Genomic DNA, 13,537 nt, shown 5'->3' with positions numbered 1-13,537 from the left:
TTGAAATGATATAAGTGTTCAATAAAGCATTGGAGAAGAAGACGAAATTGAGATTGAGAGAAATTACGACAAATATAAATGGAACCAATATATATCTCTGATTTCCTTGAAAAATTCATTTGCTGCGAATACTGGCTGAATATTATAACAGCGTTAACTTAAATAAAAGAACAAAACGAAAAAAAAGCATAATCGATTAAGATGTAAAGGAATTGAAACAATTATGTTGCGCAACTTTAGAAAATTCGATATATAGGAATATATATTTTTATAAAATTTCTATATATTTGTTTAATACCTTATTATACACTGGTCTGTTCGTCAACCATCGTAAATTGAACGGAGGATAATTTCAAAGCGCAATCTTTGAAAGAGCAAGTACCTACGAGAGCATCTCCCATATGTATGTCCAAATCAAGTAGATCTTTCTTTGGAAGAAATGACCAATCGCAACCATAGGCTAAGCTATCGTGCTCTCTGTAATTGGAGATGATACATGGTTCCATGGTTTCGTGGCTACAATCAACAATCTTGAAACCATCGTACATGCACGCGGCAAGTAGAAAATTATGCGTAACAAAGTCCCACTTCAAACGCCAAATTCCACTATTGATGCAGCACCTCGATAGGGGTGCACGCAAATTCCTCTTGTCCCACAATCGCAGAAACTCGTCGTAACTGAAATGTTCGTTCATGATTTACCGAATGTAAAAACGAACAAACACTGTTTGTTTCATCAGTCACACATATATATATAGATCCATCATGTGACAATCGTCGTTTTTAAACTTGAATTTAAAATTGAATTTAAAAATCTTTGGATCGAGAGAAAAACATGAATAATAATAACATTTCTCACCTGCCAGTTGCGAGTACGAATGGTTTGCCGACGTTACTCTGGATGCTGGTCACACCAGCATTATGAAATTTATTACACATCACAGATTTTGGTCCTATCCTGGCATCAAAGCTTTGAAACGTGTGGTCGTCACCTCCTGAAAGTAATACGTACATTAATCTGTAATCAAACTTTGATCAGCTTCTACAAAACTGTCTAATTTTTATTTGTAAAAAAAGTTACACCAGGATTGACGTAACTTTATATCTGGAAATGTTATGGCCATACCAGAGTAAAAGACATTTTCGTCCCAATAATCGAAGGCCACAATCCACGCCTCAAACTTGTGAGCACGACACGTAAAGTTACTCGTCAAATTGTTTGTGTCGCAGTGATAGGTAAAGTGAGATATCTGCCCCTGAGAATCGCTCACAGCGATATGTGGAATCGTTTGATGACTACTAGATAAGGATGTTCCAATGGACCAATCTAAAGAAAGTGCCAAGCCGTCACATACTTTTTCCTGTGCAATTAACACTAATTTCGTTGCATCCTCTATGACTTTTAATTGAAAAAGCTGTAAATCTCCTATGGAAGTAGCAACGGCGAGTAGTATTTGCTTGCTATTCTTGCATTCCGTCCATTTCATATCTAGCACACCTGGGCTTTCTAATTGTTGTAGTAATAATAACTTTTTGTTTTCGTTGTTGTCCGTTTGCCCGACTACACAGAATAAGTAAATTCGCCCTATTCGTTCACACGTTTTGTTCTGTTCTTTAATGTCTTTTTCCTCATCTTCAATTAACTTGTATGTTCCACATGCAAATACATTTTGGAAGGGTTCGATGGGACACCATTCAACGGAATCTGCTGGAAGTTCCGTATTGAACGTATCCATAGTAGAAAAAGATGCTAAATTTCTCATTTTTCGAGATTGATCTGAAACAAAAATAATTATATTCATTAACATTTTGCCATCAATGGACATTCAGTAATAACCGAGTAATAACTAGTTTTGTAAGAAAAGTTGTTTTGTGACAATTAATCTTTTCATATATAATTAATTTAACATAATTCTAATTAAAATATTAATTTGATGTATTCATATCTTATCAAGCTCATGCTGATGTTTAACTTTTGCTATGATTCTGAGTAAACACGTACATATGTGTGTACACAGATCAGAAAGTATAGTACTTGTAGCATAAAAGCAGGGAGAGATGAAATGGGATAAGAACAAGAAGACAGACAAAAAGACATAAATCTCAAAAGCTATTCTAAAAAGACATGAAGTGTGATGGGTCCTGTATCTGAAGAGAACAAATATTCTTTTGATGGAAAAATTTTTATTTGATTATATGTTACAATGCTTAGGCATAGGAACACATTTGTACTAATCTTGTCTTACAATTCTCTTATATTTATCTCTTGTATGAAATACTGTAATAAATTAATGTCTTACACAATATATGCAACTGTTTGTACAATTAGAATTAATGACTATTTTGTCTGTATTTGTACTATTGTTGTCACATTATTATTAAATTCTATATATATATATAAAGATACCTTATTTCGTGATATTAATTGCAAGACTAATATTATAAAATTAGGTATCATAAAGAAGAATTGGAACATATAAATATGAATGAAATTGCTAACATCCCAGCAGCTATGTAAGTATTATATTGTTGTCATAATCTGGAATGTAACAGGTAATATAACAAGAATATTATGTTACTTGTTATGTCCCATGTCATATAATAGTTATAAAGTACAATTTTATGTGATAAATTGTAACTTCAATTTTAAATGGGGTAAAACATTTGTTATATTACATGTTATGCTGCTTCCATGTTGTACAATTGTTATATTCTATGTCTGTTGGGCTAAAATAACATGTTTTGAAATCATATTCAAATTAAATCATAAAGTAATATCATAATTATGATATTTTTGGCAGTATTAGATAGATTAATCTAAAAGAACAAAGAGATATATATCTAATTCTTCCACTTATGAATTCAATTCACATATTCGTTCATTAAATAAAAAATTGTTTTTGAATATTTCAGTTTGATTGAGATTCACGCAGTGAGGATAGATTTCTTATAATTACACTAAATTTGACTGAGATCTTTTACACCTTTAATTTTGATTCATTGAGTAATTCAATCTTTTTAAATTTTAGCATTTTAAATATACATAAATATATGTAACACTTTGAGGTGATTAGAACTTGAGGTAGAATAAATACTGTTTGAACGACACATACATTCTTTTATATATAGATGAAAGTACACATTAAAAATATATAATTTTGGTCATAACGTGACAAAAAGATCATTTTTCAATTAATTATTAAGATAAATCTTAATATTATTGTTGCCATGCTTTTTGGCATTTTTTATAAGCTCAACTCGACACTGTTGGACTAGACGACATGCCTTTATCAGATCGCGTTCGACTTTAGGCATTGTCTTACAGAGCTTGTTACCAGTGTAGAAAGGCTTGAGATCACGGCCCAATTGTTCTATGGCGTGCAATAATTTTATGTACTCTGATTGAGTAGGCGAGGTACGTACTGGCACTGCTTGTTGCGAAGTCCTTGGATTCGGGACCGTCAACAATGGCTTGATGACTTTCGCAGTGATCTCTACATTTTTATGTTGTTTTGCAATTTTACACTTGCTTTTCTTTTTAATGTACCTTGAGGAAAAAATCAATTATGATTACCTATAGAGTGTGGTTTGCTGCTTTCTGGATCCATTAGGCAGTATACTTGAAAACTATGTTCATCCAGTTATGCGAGTTTCAGCCAGTAATAAAAAAAGTCTAGAAGTTAACCTATAACAACAGAGAAATAGAAACATATTTGTCTATATATGTAAATTACATTACAACTGTTTTTCGCGTTTGATAAAATACAGACCAAAGTTATCTACTCCGAAAGTATATATATATGTGTGTGTGTGTGTGTGTGTGTGTGTGTGTGTGTATACGTATATGTATAATACAATTGGTACCCGATTCTGAATTATTTCTACATGTACCAAATTGCAACTTAAAACTAAAATATGTTTGCTCACTATTCCAATGACATGCGTACATAAATCTAGCAATATATATATATATAGCTAGATTATATATATATATATATATATATATATATATATATATATAAAAGATGTACAGACCTTAAAAAGCGTTCCGTCAAAGCATGAGAGCAATTTGTAGACGAATAAAAAAATATATTGATAACTATAAATAATAATTATCACACTTTTGACAATCACTACTGTCGCTAGCAAAGAGAAATGAGATAATCTAAAAGATTCGCAGAAGGCGAAATGTCAAATACGAAATACGACGAATAACAGTAGAGCCTCTAGCGGAATAAAAATAAACTACGGGATTGTGTATGTACATTCATACTTTTTGTTTTTCCGCCTTAATATGAAGATAAATGGGTTATAATTCTGATATTCATGTTCAGAAGAATCGGTCGCACTTTCGTAAAGAGCCATTTCTTTGAAGAAGGATCTGAAAAATTTTTTCTTTGATAGTAACACCTAAAATGCAAGTGTTTGTATGAAATTTCATATCTTTATTCTTGATTTATCTAATTTGCAAAATCGGGCTTCTACGGCTTATGTACAGATCTCTTGACTGTAGCCATTATTACGCCTTCCACATTGAAAGACGAGCAACTTATAGCGACAAGGTGGGAAAGAAAAATAAAGCGTTGTTGTACAAAATTTTTATTTATTTAACGATATATTTATGGGATTATACTTTCCATTAGGTACATGTCGTTTGAAAAGCTTCATCTTCACTCACTCGAAACGTATACTATAAAGATTTGCGGTATATGCACCCGATGGTTTTTAACAAAAATTACATTACAACTGTTTTTCGCGTTTGATAAAATACAGACCAAAGTTATCTACTCCGAAAGTATATATATATGTATATATATACGTATATGTATGATACAATTGGTACCCGATTCTGAATTATTTCTACATGTACCAAATTGCAACTTAAAACTAAAAAATGTTTGCTCACTATTCCAATGACATGCATACATAAATCTAGCAATATCGCAATATACGGAATATTCTCTTCACTTGATGGCTCAATGGTGTTTTTTACCAGTTCATTTTTGCAGTTTGTTTTATCCGTAACACACGCACACACATATATTGTACGTAATATCTCTGTTAGAATATAGCGTATACATAAAACTGTGCTAGTTGCGAGTCAAGTTTTCAACAGCAGGCAGCCAAGGCATCATCCATCTCGCGAATCGCTCGATCTATGTACACATATACGTAATTGCATTAGTCCAAACTTCCAAATCTAAGCGTTCCCACAAAGCAATATTTTCTCGATAAAATGGTAAAAGGCTAGAATCTAATCGGTAGCCTAGTAGTCGGCAGATCATTGCTGCGCATTATGTTGCGTCTCCAGCAGGCACTCCCGTACAATAATCCTGGCTTGCTGAATGCCGTTCTTCAGCCTTTCGGCAGCGCTACGGCTGCCCGCGTACGACAAACGGATGTCTCTGCCAAGTTCCTCGATGATGGCCAATAATTTACCGTAGTTGTTCTGGCCAGGCACGCTGGAGAAATTGATCATGCTGGACGGGCTGGCCTGCGCCATTTGTACGGTTTGCACGTTCTGTAGATTTCTCGGATTTGGCACGGTGATCACAGGTTCGGGGATACGTGGCGGTGGTGGCGGTTGAATCTCAGGTATCTTCGGCATTGGCGGTGCCGAGGCTGGTGCCGAGGTCGGTGCTGATGCCGGGGCCGATGCTGGTGCAGGTGCCGACGTCGGTGGGTCATTTAGTTTCGTGATTGTTATCTCGTTCAACTTGGCCAGTTCTGATAGCTTCGCCATCTCGCTCGCCATCTTCGAGTACTCTGGTATCTTGGCGATGTCGTTTTGCATATTTGCCATCTTCATCATCTCATTTAGCTTGGTCTTCTCATTGATCTTCACGATCTCCTTTGCTACCTCGTTGATTTGTGCTAATTCGTTGAGTTTTGTAATGTCACTATTGTACTTGGCCATCTCCGTCATTTTCACCATTTCGTTCAACTTTGCTATCTCGTTCATTCTCTGAACCTCGTTGATTTTCGCCATCTGCGACATCTTCATCATCTCGTTCATCTTCGCCATTTCACTGATCTTGGTGATGTCACTGTTGTACTTGGCCATCTCGGAGAACTTGACCATCTCATTCATCTTGGCCATTTCTTGCATTTTCATGTACTCGGTAGTCTTGGCGTATTCCGCCATTTTCTCCATCTCGTATCTCTTCGCCAGTTCCTGCGACATCTTGCTAAAGTCGGAATTTAACTTGTTAAATTCCGCAAATTGAGCCATTTGAACTATATGCTCAGGTACTTTTCCCCTCTCCATCATCTGCTTCAATTCCGCAGATATCTTATTTATGTTCATCTCTGACATTTGGGATATCGCATCCGACGAGGACACCTTGGACAGTTCAGCGATCTTTGAGATCTCTCTCGCAACGTTCTCATCCAAGCAACGTTTTTTCTTAACGCGATGTCTGGATACCGAACGTTGGGCTTCCTGCACCTTTCTCATTGCTTGTTCCTCCAGCTCCTTAAATCTGGCGTTCTTCATTAGTTGTGCGACTGTGTACAATCTAGCGGCACGTATACAATCTTCCTCCCTGGCTTCTGACATCTATAATCTCACATTTCTTTTATTTTCCTAAGCTAAGTCTCTTTCTTAGATGTAACACGCTAATACACGGATAGTTAATCGTGTCTTTTGCGTGTCTTGTCATGCTTATGTATCCACATGAGTTACATGGACCTTAACAGAACGCGTAGACCACTCTGTTCTTTCAATATCCTCACTTGTCTTACTCGAGAGGTTAACCACGCTTGACCGTTTACTTGTGCGTGCCAGCAGCCGAGACTCGTTCCGAAGAGCTGCAACAGACAGACGGAATATCGAATAACACAATAATACATAAGATCGTTGAATACATGGAACTGTCTATCAAAATGTGCGAAAGCGAACCTTCGTCGTAAACGGAAGCAATGGTTATTATCAAGACTCTCGACGAGTTCCTCGATACGACCGTGCAAGTCTTTCAAGTCAACGTAACCGGCACGGAAAAATAACGAGCAGCAAATAAGTACTGACAGTATAAAAACCAGTATAAAAACTATCGATCATCCGGTACAAACATGAGATCGTCGGAAGAAAGCCGAGCCGAGAAGTTTTCCCGAAGACTAGCGTGGCGACACAACAGACTGACGAATCACGTTCCCCGCTCGTGCAATCGCGCACAGCTGCACATTTTGCAAATTCTCCTCGCACGCGTCACTGTGCCGCGTGCATTACTCGCGTGTATGCATGTGTGCGTGCATGCATGTATCGTGCGACGCGCCTCGACCAGCCTCCGCCGAAAACTCGAAAGAAGAGCGTCGGCCGTGATCGTGCCGCCTGCCGCGTCGATGCGCGCACGCATGTGCGTGCGCGCATGCGCGTGCCGAGCTAAGAACGGCGTCTTTACCAACGGAACTCCTCGCCCCGCGCCAATCAGCAACAATGGCGGACGTGTCTCGGCCAAGCCGTTGAAACGTACGTTCAACTCACCCTGGCGAGAACGCGGCCGACCGCGAGACTCCGATTCACACCCACGTTCTCTTCGGACTGCTTGCGTCCGTGAGCGCGCGTCTGCCTGCCTCCCGCACGCTTCTTCTCGCGTTACGACTCGGGAAAGCGCACGAAGACGATATCGGCCGACACGTAAGATTTTCGCTCGGAGCCACTTTAAGGGGCCAAGCGGGGTCGTCGCCGATAGGCTGCGTGTGACGTGGTTGCGTTTATTGACCATAACCCCTTCCTACTATCGTCTGTAACTTCACGACAGGCAGGTGCACGACCCGCGAAACTATTGACCGACCGCGGCGGCGCCCGCCGGCGTCTCTGTATTTCGCGCTCGAGAGTCGCATCTTAAAACGCTGCGCGTATATACGTGTGCATGTACATCGCGCGCCAGCCGCCAAGACGTCAGCAGTGGGCGGCATAGGCGGCGGTTCGCGAACGGAAAGGAGGAACGTTCGATCGCACGGCCGAGACTGATCGAGACGCTCAGCCATTCGCATCTGTATAATATTATACGTAGGACACGATACTTTGATATTTTCACGTGATCTTTCTTCGAATCCACTCGAGAGGTCGACGCAAAAATAATTTTGATAAGATTACACGCATCCTGAAACGTAGCGTGCCACACGATGACAGTAAATGAAACAGCAGTACAGTTTCGTTGCGTCGTAACATCGATTTTATAATCGAGATTTACATCAATTTCACGATGGATGGAATGTCATATGTTTGTACTGAAAGAAAACTCTGAAAATACTGAGAAAACGTAAGCATCTGATTTGCAGTTATGATTAAGTTATTTATTTAATATATAACAGTAAGTTCTTATAAATACATGTTAATACTTTGAGGGATAAAATTTTGTATATTGTGGCAAGAATAAAAAGAATTTCTGAATATAAGTTATAATTTCTTGGCGTTAAAAGATGAAAAGAATTGAAAAACATCAAATCAATATATGGCATAATACTTTGTTTCGTGTAAAAGATTGTATGATATTTAAGTGTATGTGTAACGTACTTAATATTTTTAGTAACAATATTTATTTACTATGTATTATATATATTCTCTGAAGTATTGATATGTACATAAATTTAGATTCTTCTCTGTCAGTACCATCAATCGCTATAGTTGGAGGTTTGATAGAAAATGAAGAATAGATTGTAAAAATAATCAACTATATTTTGCACTGTACAACAAAATATTTCATTCTTCTTTCAGGTTTTATATAAAAATCTCATATAAATAAATTACAATATTCTGTTAAGGAAACTGATTGGCTAGTCACACTATTGACTAAAAGTGCATATTGTACGTACTTTTTAACATGTATGTGTCATCGTACGAATACTATTTTCTCTTATCATTAGTAATTCTTCCTGTATATCTCTTTTTTAAACTTTGGTCATGGCTTGGGTGGGAGTTATTTGTAAATAATTAAAATGTTGGGCAGTGTACAAAGTCACACTCGATTCTTGTAATGTAAACGAAATCACGAGCGTTTAGTTACATACGTACGCATATTCTGCTAAGGAAGAATCCTGGCATACTTCCTACACTGCACAGTAACACATTTTTAACATCACACAGACCTATTTTCTAGCCTCAAATGCATGTATGTACATACATAAAGTTGTAAAATTTAACTTAAGAACATAATGTGTCAAAGTTACTTTTAGCGCAAGGCGCTAAATGTGATAAAATAAAAAAGTAAGAAAGATCTGAAGTTAAATCTTGTTGGTGATCAAAAGCTCGTCCAAACCCATTCTTCCTTGGTGTTTCCATATTCTGAATCTGGCAACGTCCTTTCGCGTAATAATACCGATTACCTGGACGGAATAAATCATCGTGAATTAAATCTATAAACCTTATACGGTGGACTTGAAAAATTATATTCGAAATTGTTACCTCGTGTGTGTCGTTTAATACTGGTACATGACGTAATCCTAATGCTCTGAACAATCTGAACGCTCTTGGTAGTGTTGCAGACTGTAAAAAGGGAATCACGTAAGCTTAGATATTTCTGAATGGTATTTCAAAAGTCAAAACTTAGATATAAAATTACTAACATGTTGTAACGTATAGGGAGAAGGATTCATAAAGTGCCTCAGGTCTATCGTGTAAGTTTTCTCGTCGTCAGTGATGGCAATTTGCTCGATGGTTGGATATCTAGGATACTCGTCTCTGAACATTTTGATGCTTAAAGGTTTCTCCCAGAATTCTTCATATTCGTTAAATACCTTATTTTTTAAAAGCACTATCAATTGGGAGCGCAATATTAGTCCTCGAAATCGACCGTAAGAATTTATCTCACCCTAAAAAAGTAATGCAACGATAAAGCGGAAATGAAAATATTGCTTGGAATCATGACTCTTGTACCTGGTCGCTACTAGGTGGATCGACGATTGGGAAGCCGTTGAACGTGACGCATTTCAACAATTCGACAATATGACCTACGTTTTCAACGGTCCTCAAAGTCACTACTGGATGACTCATTATTTCGCTTGCGTAAATGTTATTTGACAATGGCGGTGGTTCCCACGGGAGCAATGGAATTCCAGCCATTTGCGTGTGAATATCGTAAATTCCCTAAAAAATGGATATTAAAATAGCACAAGTATATGTACATATGTATCTATGTATATGAGCAAGATATACAGTACTTGCCTCGTTAAAGAAATCACCAACCCACTTTGCCATTATAAGCACTATGATGACGGGTAAACCGAAGGATATTCCTTGCGTTGCCTCGATCAAGATCGCGGTTAAGCTTATCGTCATTCTGACCACTCCTCCTAACTGCGCGGCAGCACCCAACAAAGCATATTTGCCAGGATCCAATACTTCCTGTAATATGAAACCATATATATATACGGTCTTAATATTCTTTTATGTGCACATTGATCCTGCATCAAAGATCTCTTACACAATCCGGGCATATCCTCGAGAGGGCCGAGCCAATTAATCTACCCCATGCGGATCCAATCAACAAGGAAGGAATGAAAAGACCGCTCGACATCGATAGGCCGAAAGTAGCGGCAGCGAGGAAGAAGTACAGCACAACGAAGATGGTGAGCGTGACATCGCTATGAGATCCTGGTAAGAGCAAAATAAACGTTGCATAAACTTTGTACTTGCATTATTGGTAATCGCATGTGTAATAGTTACCTTTGGAATCGTGGAACAACGATCGTACGCTGCTCTCCGGAGTCTGAAACCACAAAGAAGCAACGGCACTGTATTGCCCCTCCGCGCAATACATTTGAACCGGGAATTTGATGGGATCATTACCCAGCGGTTTGCAATCATTGACAAAGTATATCATCAGAGATCCCATTGTCGCGCTTAGCATCGCTACCAGGAGAGCCTCTATCACTTTTAGCCATTTTCGCGTGACGAGTCGCAGACGGAAACAGGTGATCTTGTAATTGACATGATTCCAAAGAGCGCCAAGCAGTCCGCCGAACGTGCCCATTATCATGAAGAGAGGAATCTCATAAATCTGATACGGGATCGATTCGAACTTGCCCAGATTCAGTAAGCCTGGATACGAAAGATCCCCGAGATGTCCGTGGTACGCGCTCAGCACTACGTTCAAAGTGAATGTGGTAATCATGCTAGCGAAAAATGTCCTCCACGTGAGACTTTGATTGAAAAAGCTAGTGCCTTCCTCTATGCTGAACAAAACTCCACCTAAAATTGGAAAAAATTACAAATTTTACATGTTAATTAAGTTATATATTAATATTAACTTACTTGATTTATTTAAATTATATTATGCGTGTTATTTGATGAAGTATATTTTTTTGTTCAATAACATTTAAACAGTATTTAATAGTATTTACCAATCGGTGCTCCGAAAGCTGCTGACACTCCAGATGCAGCACCACCAGCTACAAAGTCTCGCTTTTCATGATCTTCCCTAAAATATCTGAATATGTTTAAATCTTTCTTAAAGGTGGTGCTTTTGCCCTGAGAGATTCCTGCGGCTACAACGGCACCGGAATGAATCATAGGACCTTCCTGCATGAGAGAAACATTTTTAGAAAACAAAATATGAGATAAAACGAAAATAATTTGACAAATGGCAGATGTGAGCGAGTCGAACTTACTTTGCCTCCAGCTAAGCCTCCAACCACGGTACATATAACACCGATGGTTTTTACAGCCAACGTTTTAATCCGCACGACTCGTGGTATCTTGACCCCGTTCAAGTAACACTTTACCTGTGGGATACCACTTCCTGCGGCAACAGGTTCAACATAGGATACTAAGACAGCGCCTATTAAAACTGGCACTATATTTAGCACTAGCCACATCGTGTACGGTAACCATAGGCAACCTTCCACCATGCAATGGTCTACATCTGTCACAATCATGTGAGAAAGACATTACTTTACGGCATCGTACAACACATACGTATACACAGATGAAAAGTGTTACTTAAAACGTACAGTTCTTGAGCCAGCCGTATTTCAGGCTGGACAATTCTTCTATCGATATATCTACAAAGCATGCCACGAGGGCGGTGCAAATTCCGATCAACAGGAAAATGAACCATCTAGCAAAGTTTTTCCTGACAACAAATTTGTACCCCTTACTCCTTTCTTCGTCTTGCAGAAGATAATTTTCACAAGTATCATAATCTAAACTCTGAAAAGAGAAATAGAATTTGTCACATACTTTTAGTACATACTTCTAGATGAGGTCAGCAGATAATTATTACACGATTAAAAATGAATCATTAGGTGATTACCTCATAATTGGTTGACAAGAAATTTGTCGCTCCTGGAATTATGTCCATGATATTCAATCTTCTGGACTGACCCAAGATAGCCTCTGCGCTGCTGCATGTTGTATTATTACTAGTATTCTGTCGACACATAATGGAACATTCTATAAATGCGTATTTCTATAGACGACACACATGACATTTCAATTTACTAATAAGTGCACGAGTTTTTCAAAACCTCGTTTAGATTTGCAAAATATTATATAGATTAAGCATATAAGATAATAGTAAGCATGTAAGAGACACTAGAACGTAATAACCTCTTAAACAAGGAAGTAAACAGAAAGATATTTTTTTTATCAAGCTGCTAGATAAAAAAACTCACTCGAAATCGCACGTTGATGTCCTCGTTGGAGTATGACGCAAAATTGTTCCTTGGCTTGATCAACCTCTCTCTGTCATTCTCGTCATGGTCATCGAACGTACCGTTCTCGTTTTCCCTGCTGTCCTGGACAACGACTGCGAACGTCGACGGATTCATTGTTCCGCCGGGGATGTTGGGACCTAGAGATCCACTCGTCGCACTCCTCGAGACACATACGACGAGTTCACTGCTGAACGATATCACAACACGGATAGACACGCAGTGACACGCACTACCTCACGCACAATGCAATGCACATTGTCGTGTACGAATAAGGACAAGCGCGCGTGAATGTGTGTGTGCGGGGGGAAAATGGAAATACAAACGTCGCGCGCACATTAAATCGAAGCACGTGACTGAACCGATGAATGATTCATCGTCGTTTCAGGAAGTGTGGTGATAGCGAGAGAGACGATAAAGAGCGCGCATGGCGCTGCCGGTATTTTATCACGGAAAAACGACGAGGACGTATAACGCGACGCGTGCGATTCGCTTGTGTCATTGCCCGATCTCGGATCGGGAAGAGGCAGGAGGTGATCCCCTTGATCTGGAGGTGCTCATTGGAGTCGAGGTTACTGGAGTATACGCTGTGCATTGCTCTTTTTCGTATTGCAAGAAGCGATAATGTGCGAAGCTTCAGACAACGTTATTAATGTTTCAAGAATATTTCTTCTGTCTTACCGACAATATAGAATCTCTTAAATATAAATATCTCTTAAAAGTAATATATGTCGTTTGACGAGTCCTTAGAAAATATGTATATACGTCAACTGTCATGTCAATTTTTATTAGCATATTTTTTCTCCGCAAAGATATTAAAAAAGTGTATACGTGTGTACAATGAAGTAAGAGAGACTAAAATAAAATTAAAAATCAAAACGTA

General features: G+C 38.4%; 3 protein-coding genes across 10 annotated transcripts; all 3 read right to left on the bottom strand.

Moving 5' to 3' along the window:
- Positions 1 to 244: 244 nt before the first annotated feature.
- On the bottom strand, positions 245 to 4,226 carry LOC105284499 (diphthine methyltransferase). Of its 7 annotated transcripts, none has more exons than XM_020033315.1 (5): positions 4,036 to 4,226; positions 3,575 to 3,685; positions 1,127 to 1,777; positions 860 to 995; positions 245 to 678 (listed from the first exon to the last, which is right to left on the bottom strand). In XM_020033315.1, the coding sequence occupies exons 2-5, from the start codon at positions 3,606 to 3,608 to the stop codon at positions 303 to 305; spliced, it is 1,197 nt and encodes a 398-aa protein (XP_019888874.1). In that variant the 5' UTR covers positions 3,609 to 3,685; positions 4,036 to 4,226; the 3' UTR covers positions 245 to 302. The 7 variants fall into 7 exon arrangements, with proteins under 7 accessions (XP_019888874.1, XP_026825950.1, XP_026825951.1 ...); XM_026970149.1 differs by lacking the exon at positions 4,036 to 4,226 and adding an exon at positions 3,865 to 3,952; XM_026970150.1 differs by lacking the exon at positions 4,036 to 4,226 and adding an exon at positions 3,928 to 3,946.
- A 357-nt stretch (positions 4,227 to 4,583) lies between these two features.
- Positions 4,584 to 7,060, bottom strand: LOC105287465 (arp2/3 complex-activating protein rickA). The gene is given in 4 exon segments (XM_026970778.1): positions 4,584 to 6,549; positions 6,552 to 6,618; positions 6,736 to 6,810; positions 7,028 to 7,060. Coding segments are annotated over 4 exon segments (1,443 nt in total). The 3' UTR covers positions 4,584 to 5,281.
- On the bottom strand, positions 6,573 to 13,439 carry LOC105284498 (H(+)/Cl(-) exchange transporter 7). Of its 2 annotated transcripts, none has more exons than XM_011348065.2 (13): positions 12,616 to 13,439; positions 12,255 to 12,371; positions 11,953 to 12,151; positions 11,611 to 11,864; positions 11,344 to 11,521; positions 10,667 to 11,191; positions 10,425 to 10,594; positions 10,166 to 10,345; positions 9,878 to 10,087; positions 9,568 to 9,813; positions 9,407 to 9,487; positions 7,473 to 9,327; positions 6,573 to 6,810 (listed from the first exon to the last, which is right to left on the bottom strand). In XM_011348065.2, the coding sequence occupies exons 1-12, from the start codon at positions 12,769 to 12,771 to the stop codon at positions 9,226 to 9,228; spliced, it is 2,418 nt and encodes an 805-aa protein (XP_011346367.1). In that variant the 5' UTR covers positions 12,772 to 13,439; the 3' UTR covers positions 6,573 to 6,810; positions 7,473 to 9,225. The 2 variants fall into 2 exon arrangements, with proteins under 2 accessions (XP_011346367.1, XP_011346366.1); XM_011348064.2 differs by having other exon boundaries at positions 7,484 to 9,327.
- Positions 13,440 to 13,537: the final 98 nt, after the last annotated feature.

This window comes from Ooceraea biroi, chromosome 6 (genome assembly GCF_003672135.1).
Source record: "Ooceraea biroi isolate clonal line C1 chromosome 6, Obir_v5.4, whole genome shotgun sequence".
NCBI lineage: Eukaryota > Metazoa > Arthropoda > Insecta > Hymenoptera > Formicidae > Ooceraea > Ooceraea biroi.
The sequence above is the reverse complement of the archived record's forward strand: the minus strand, read 5'-3'. Positions and strand labels throughout refer to the sequence as shown.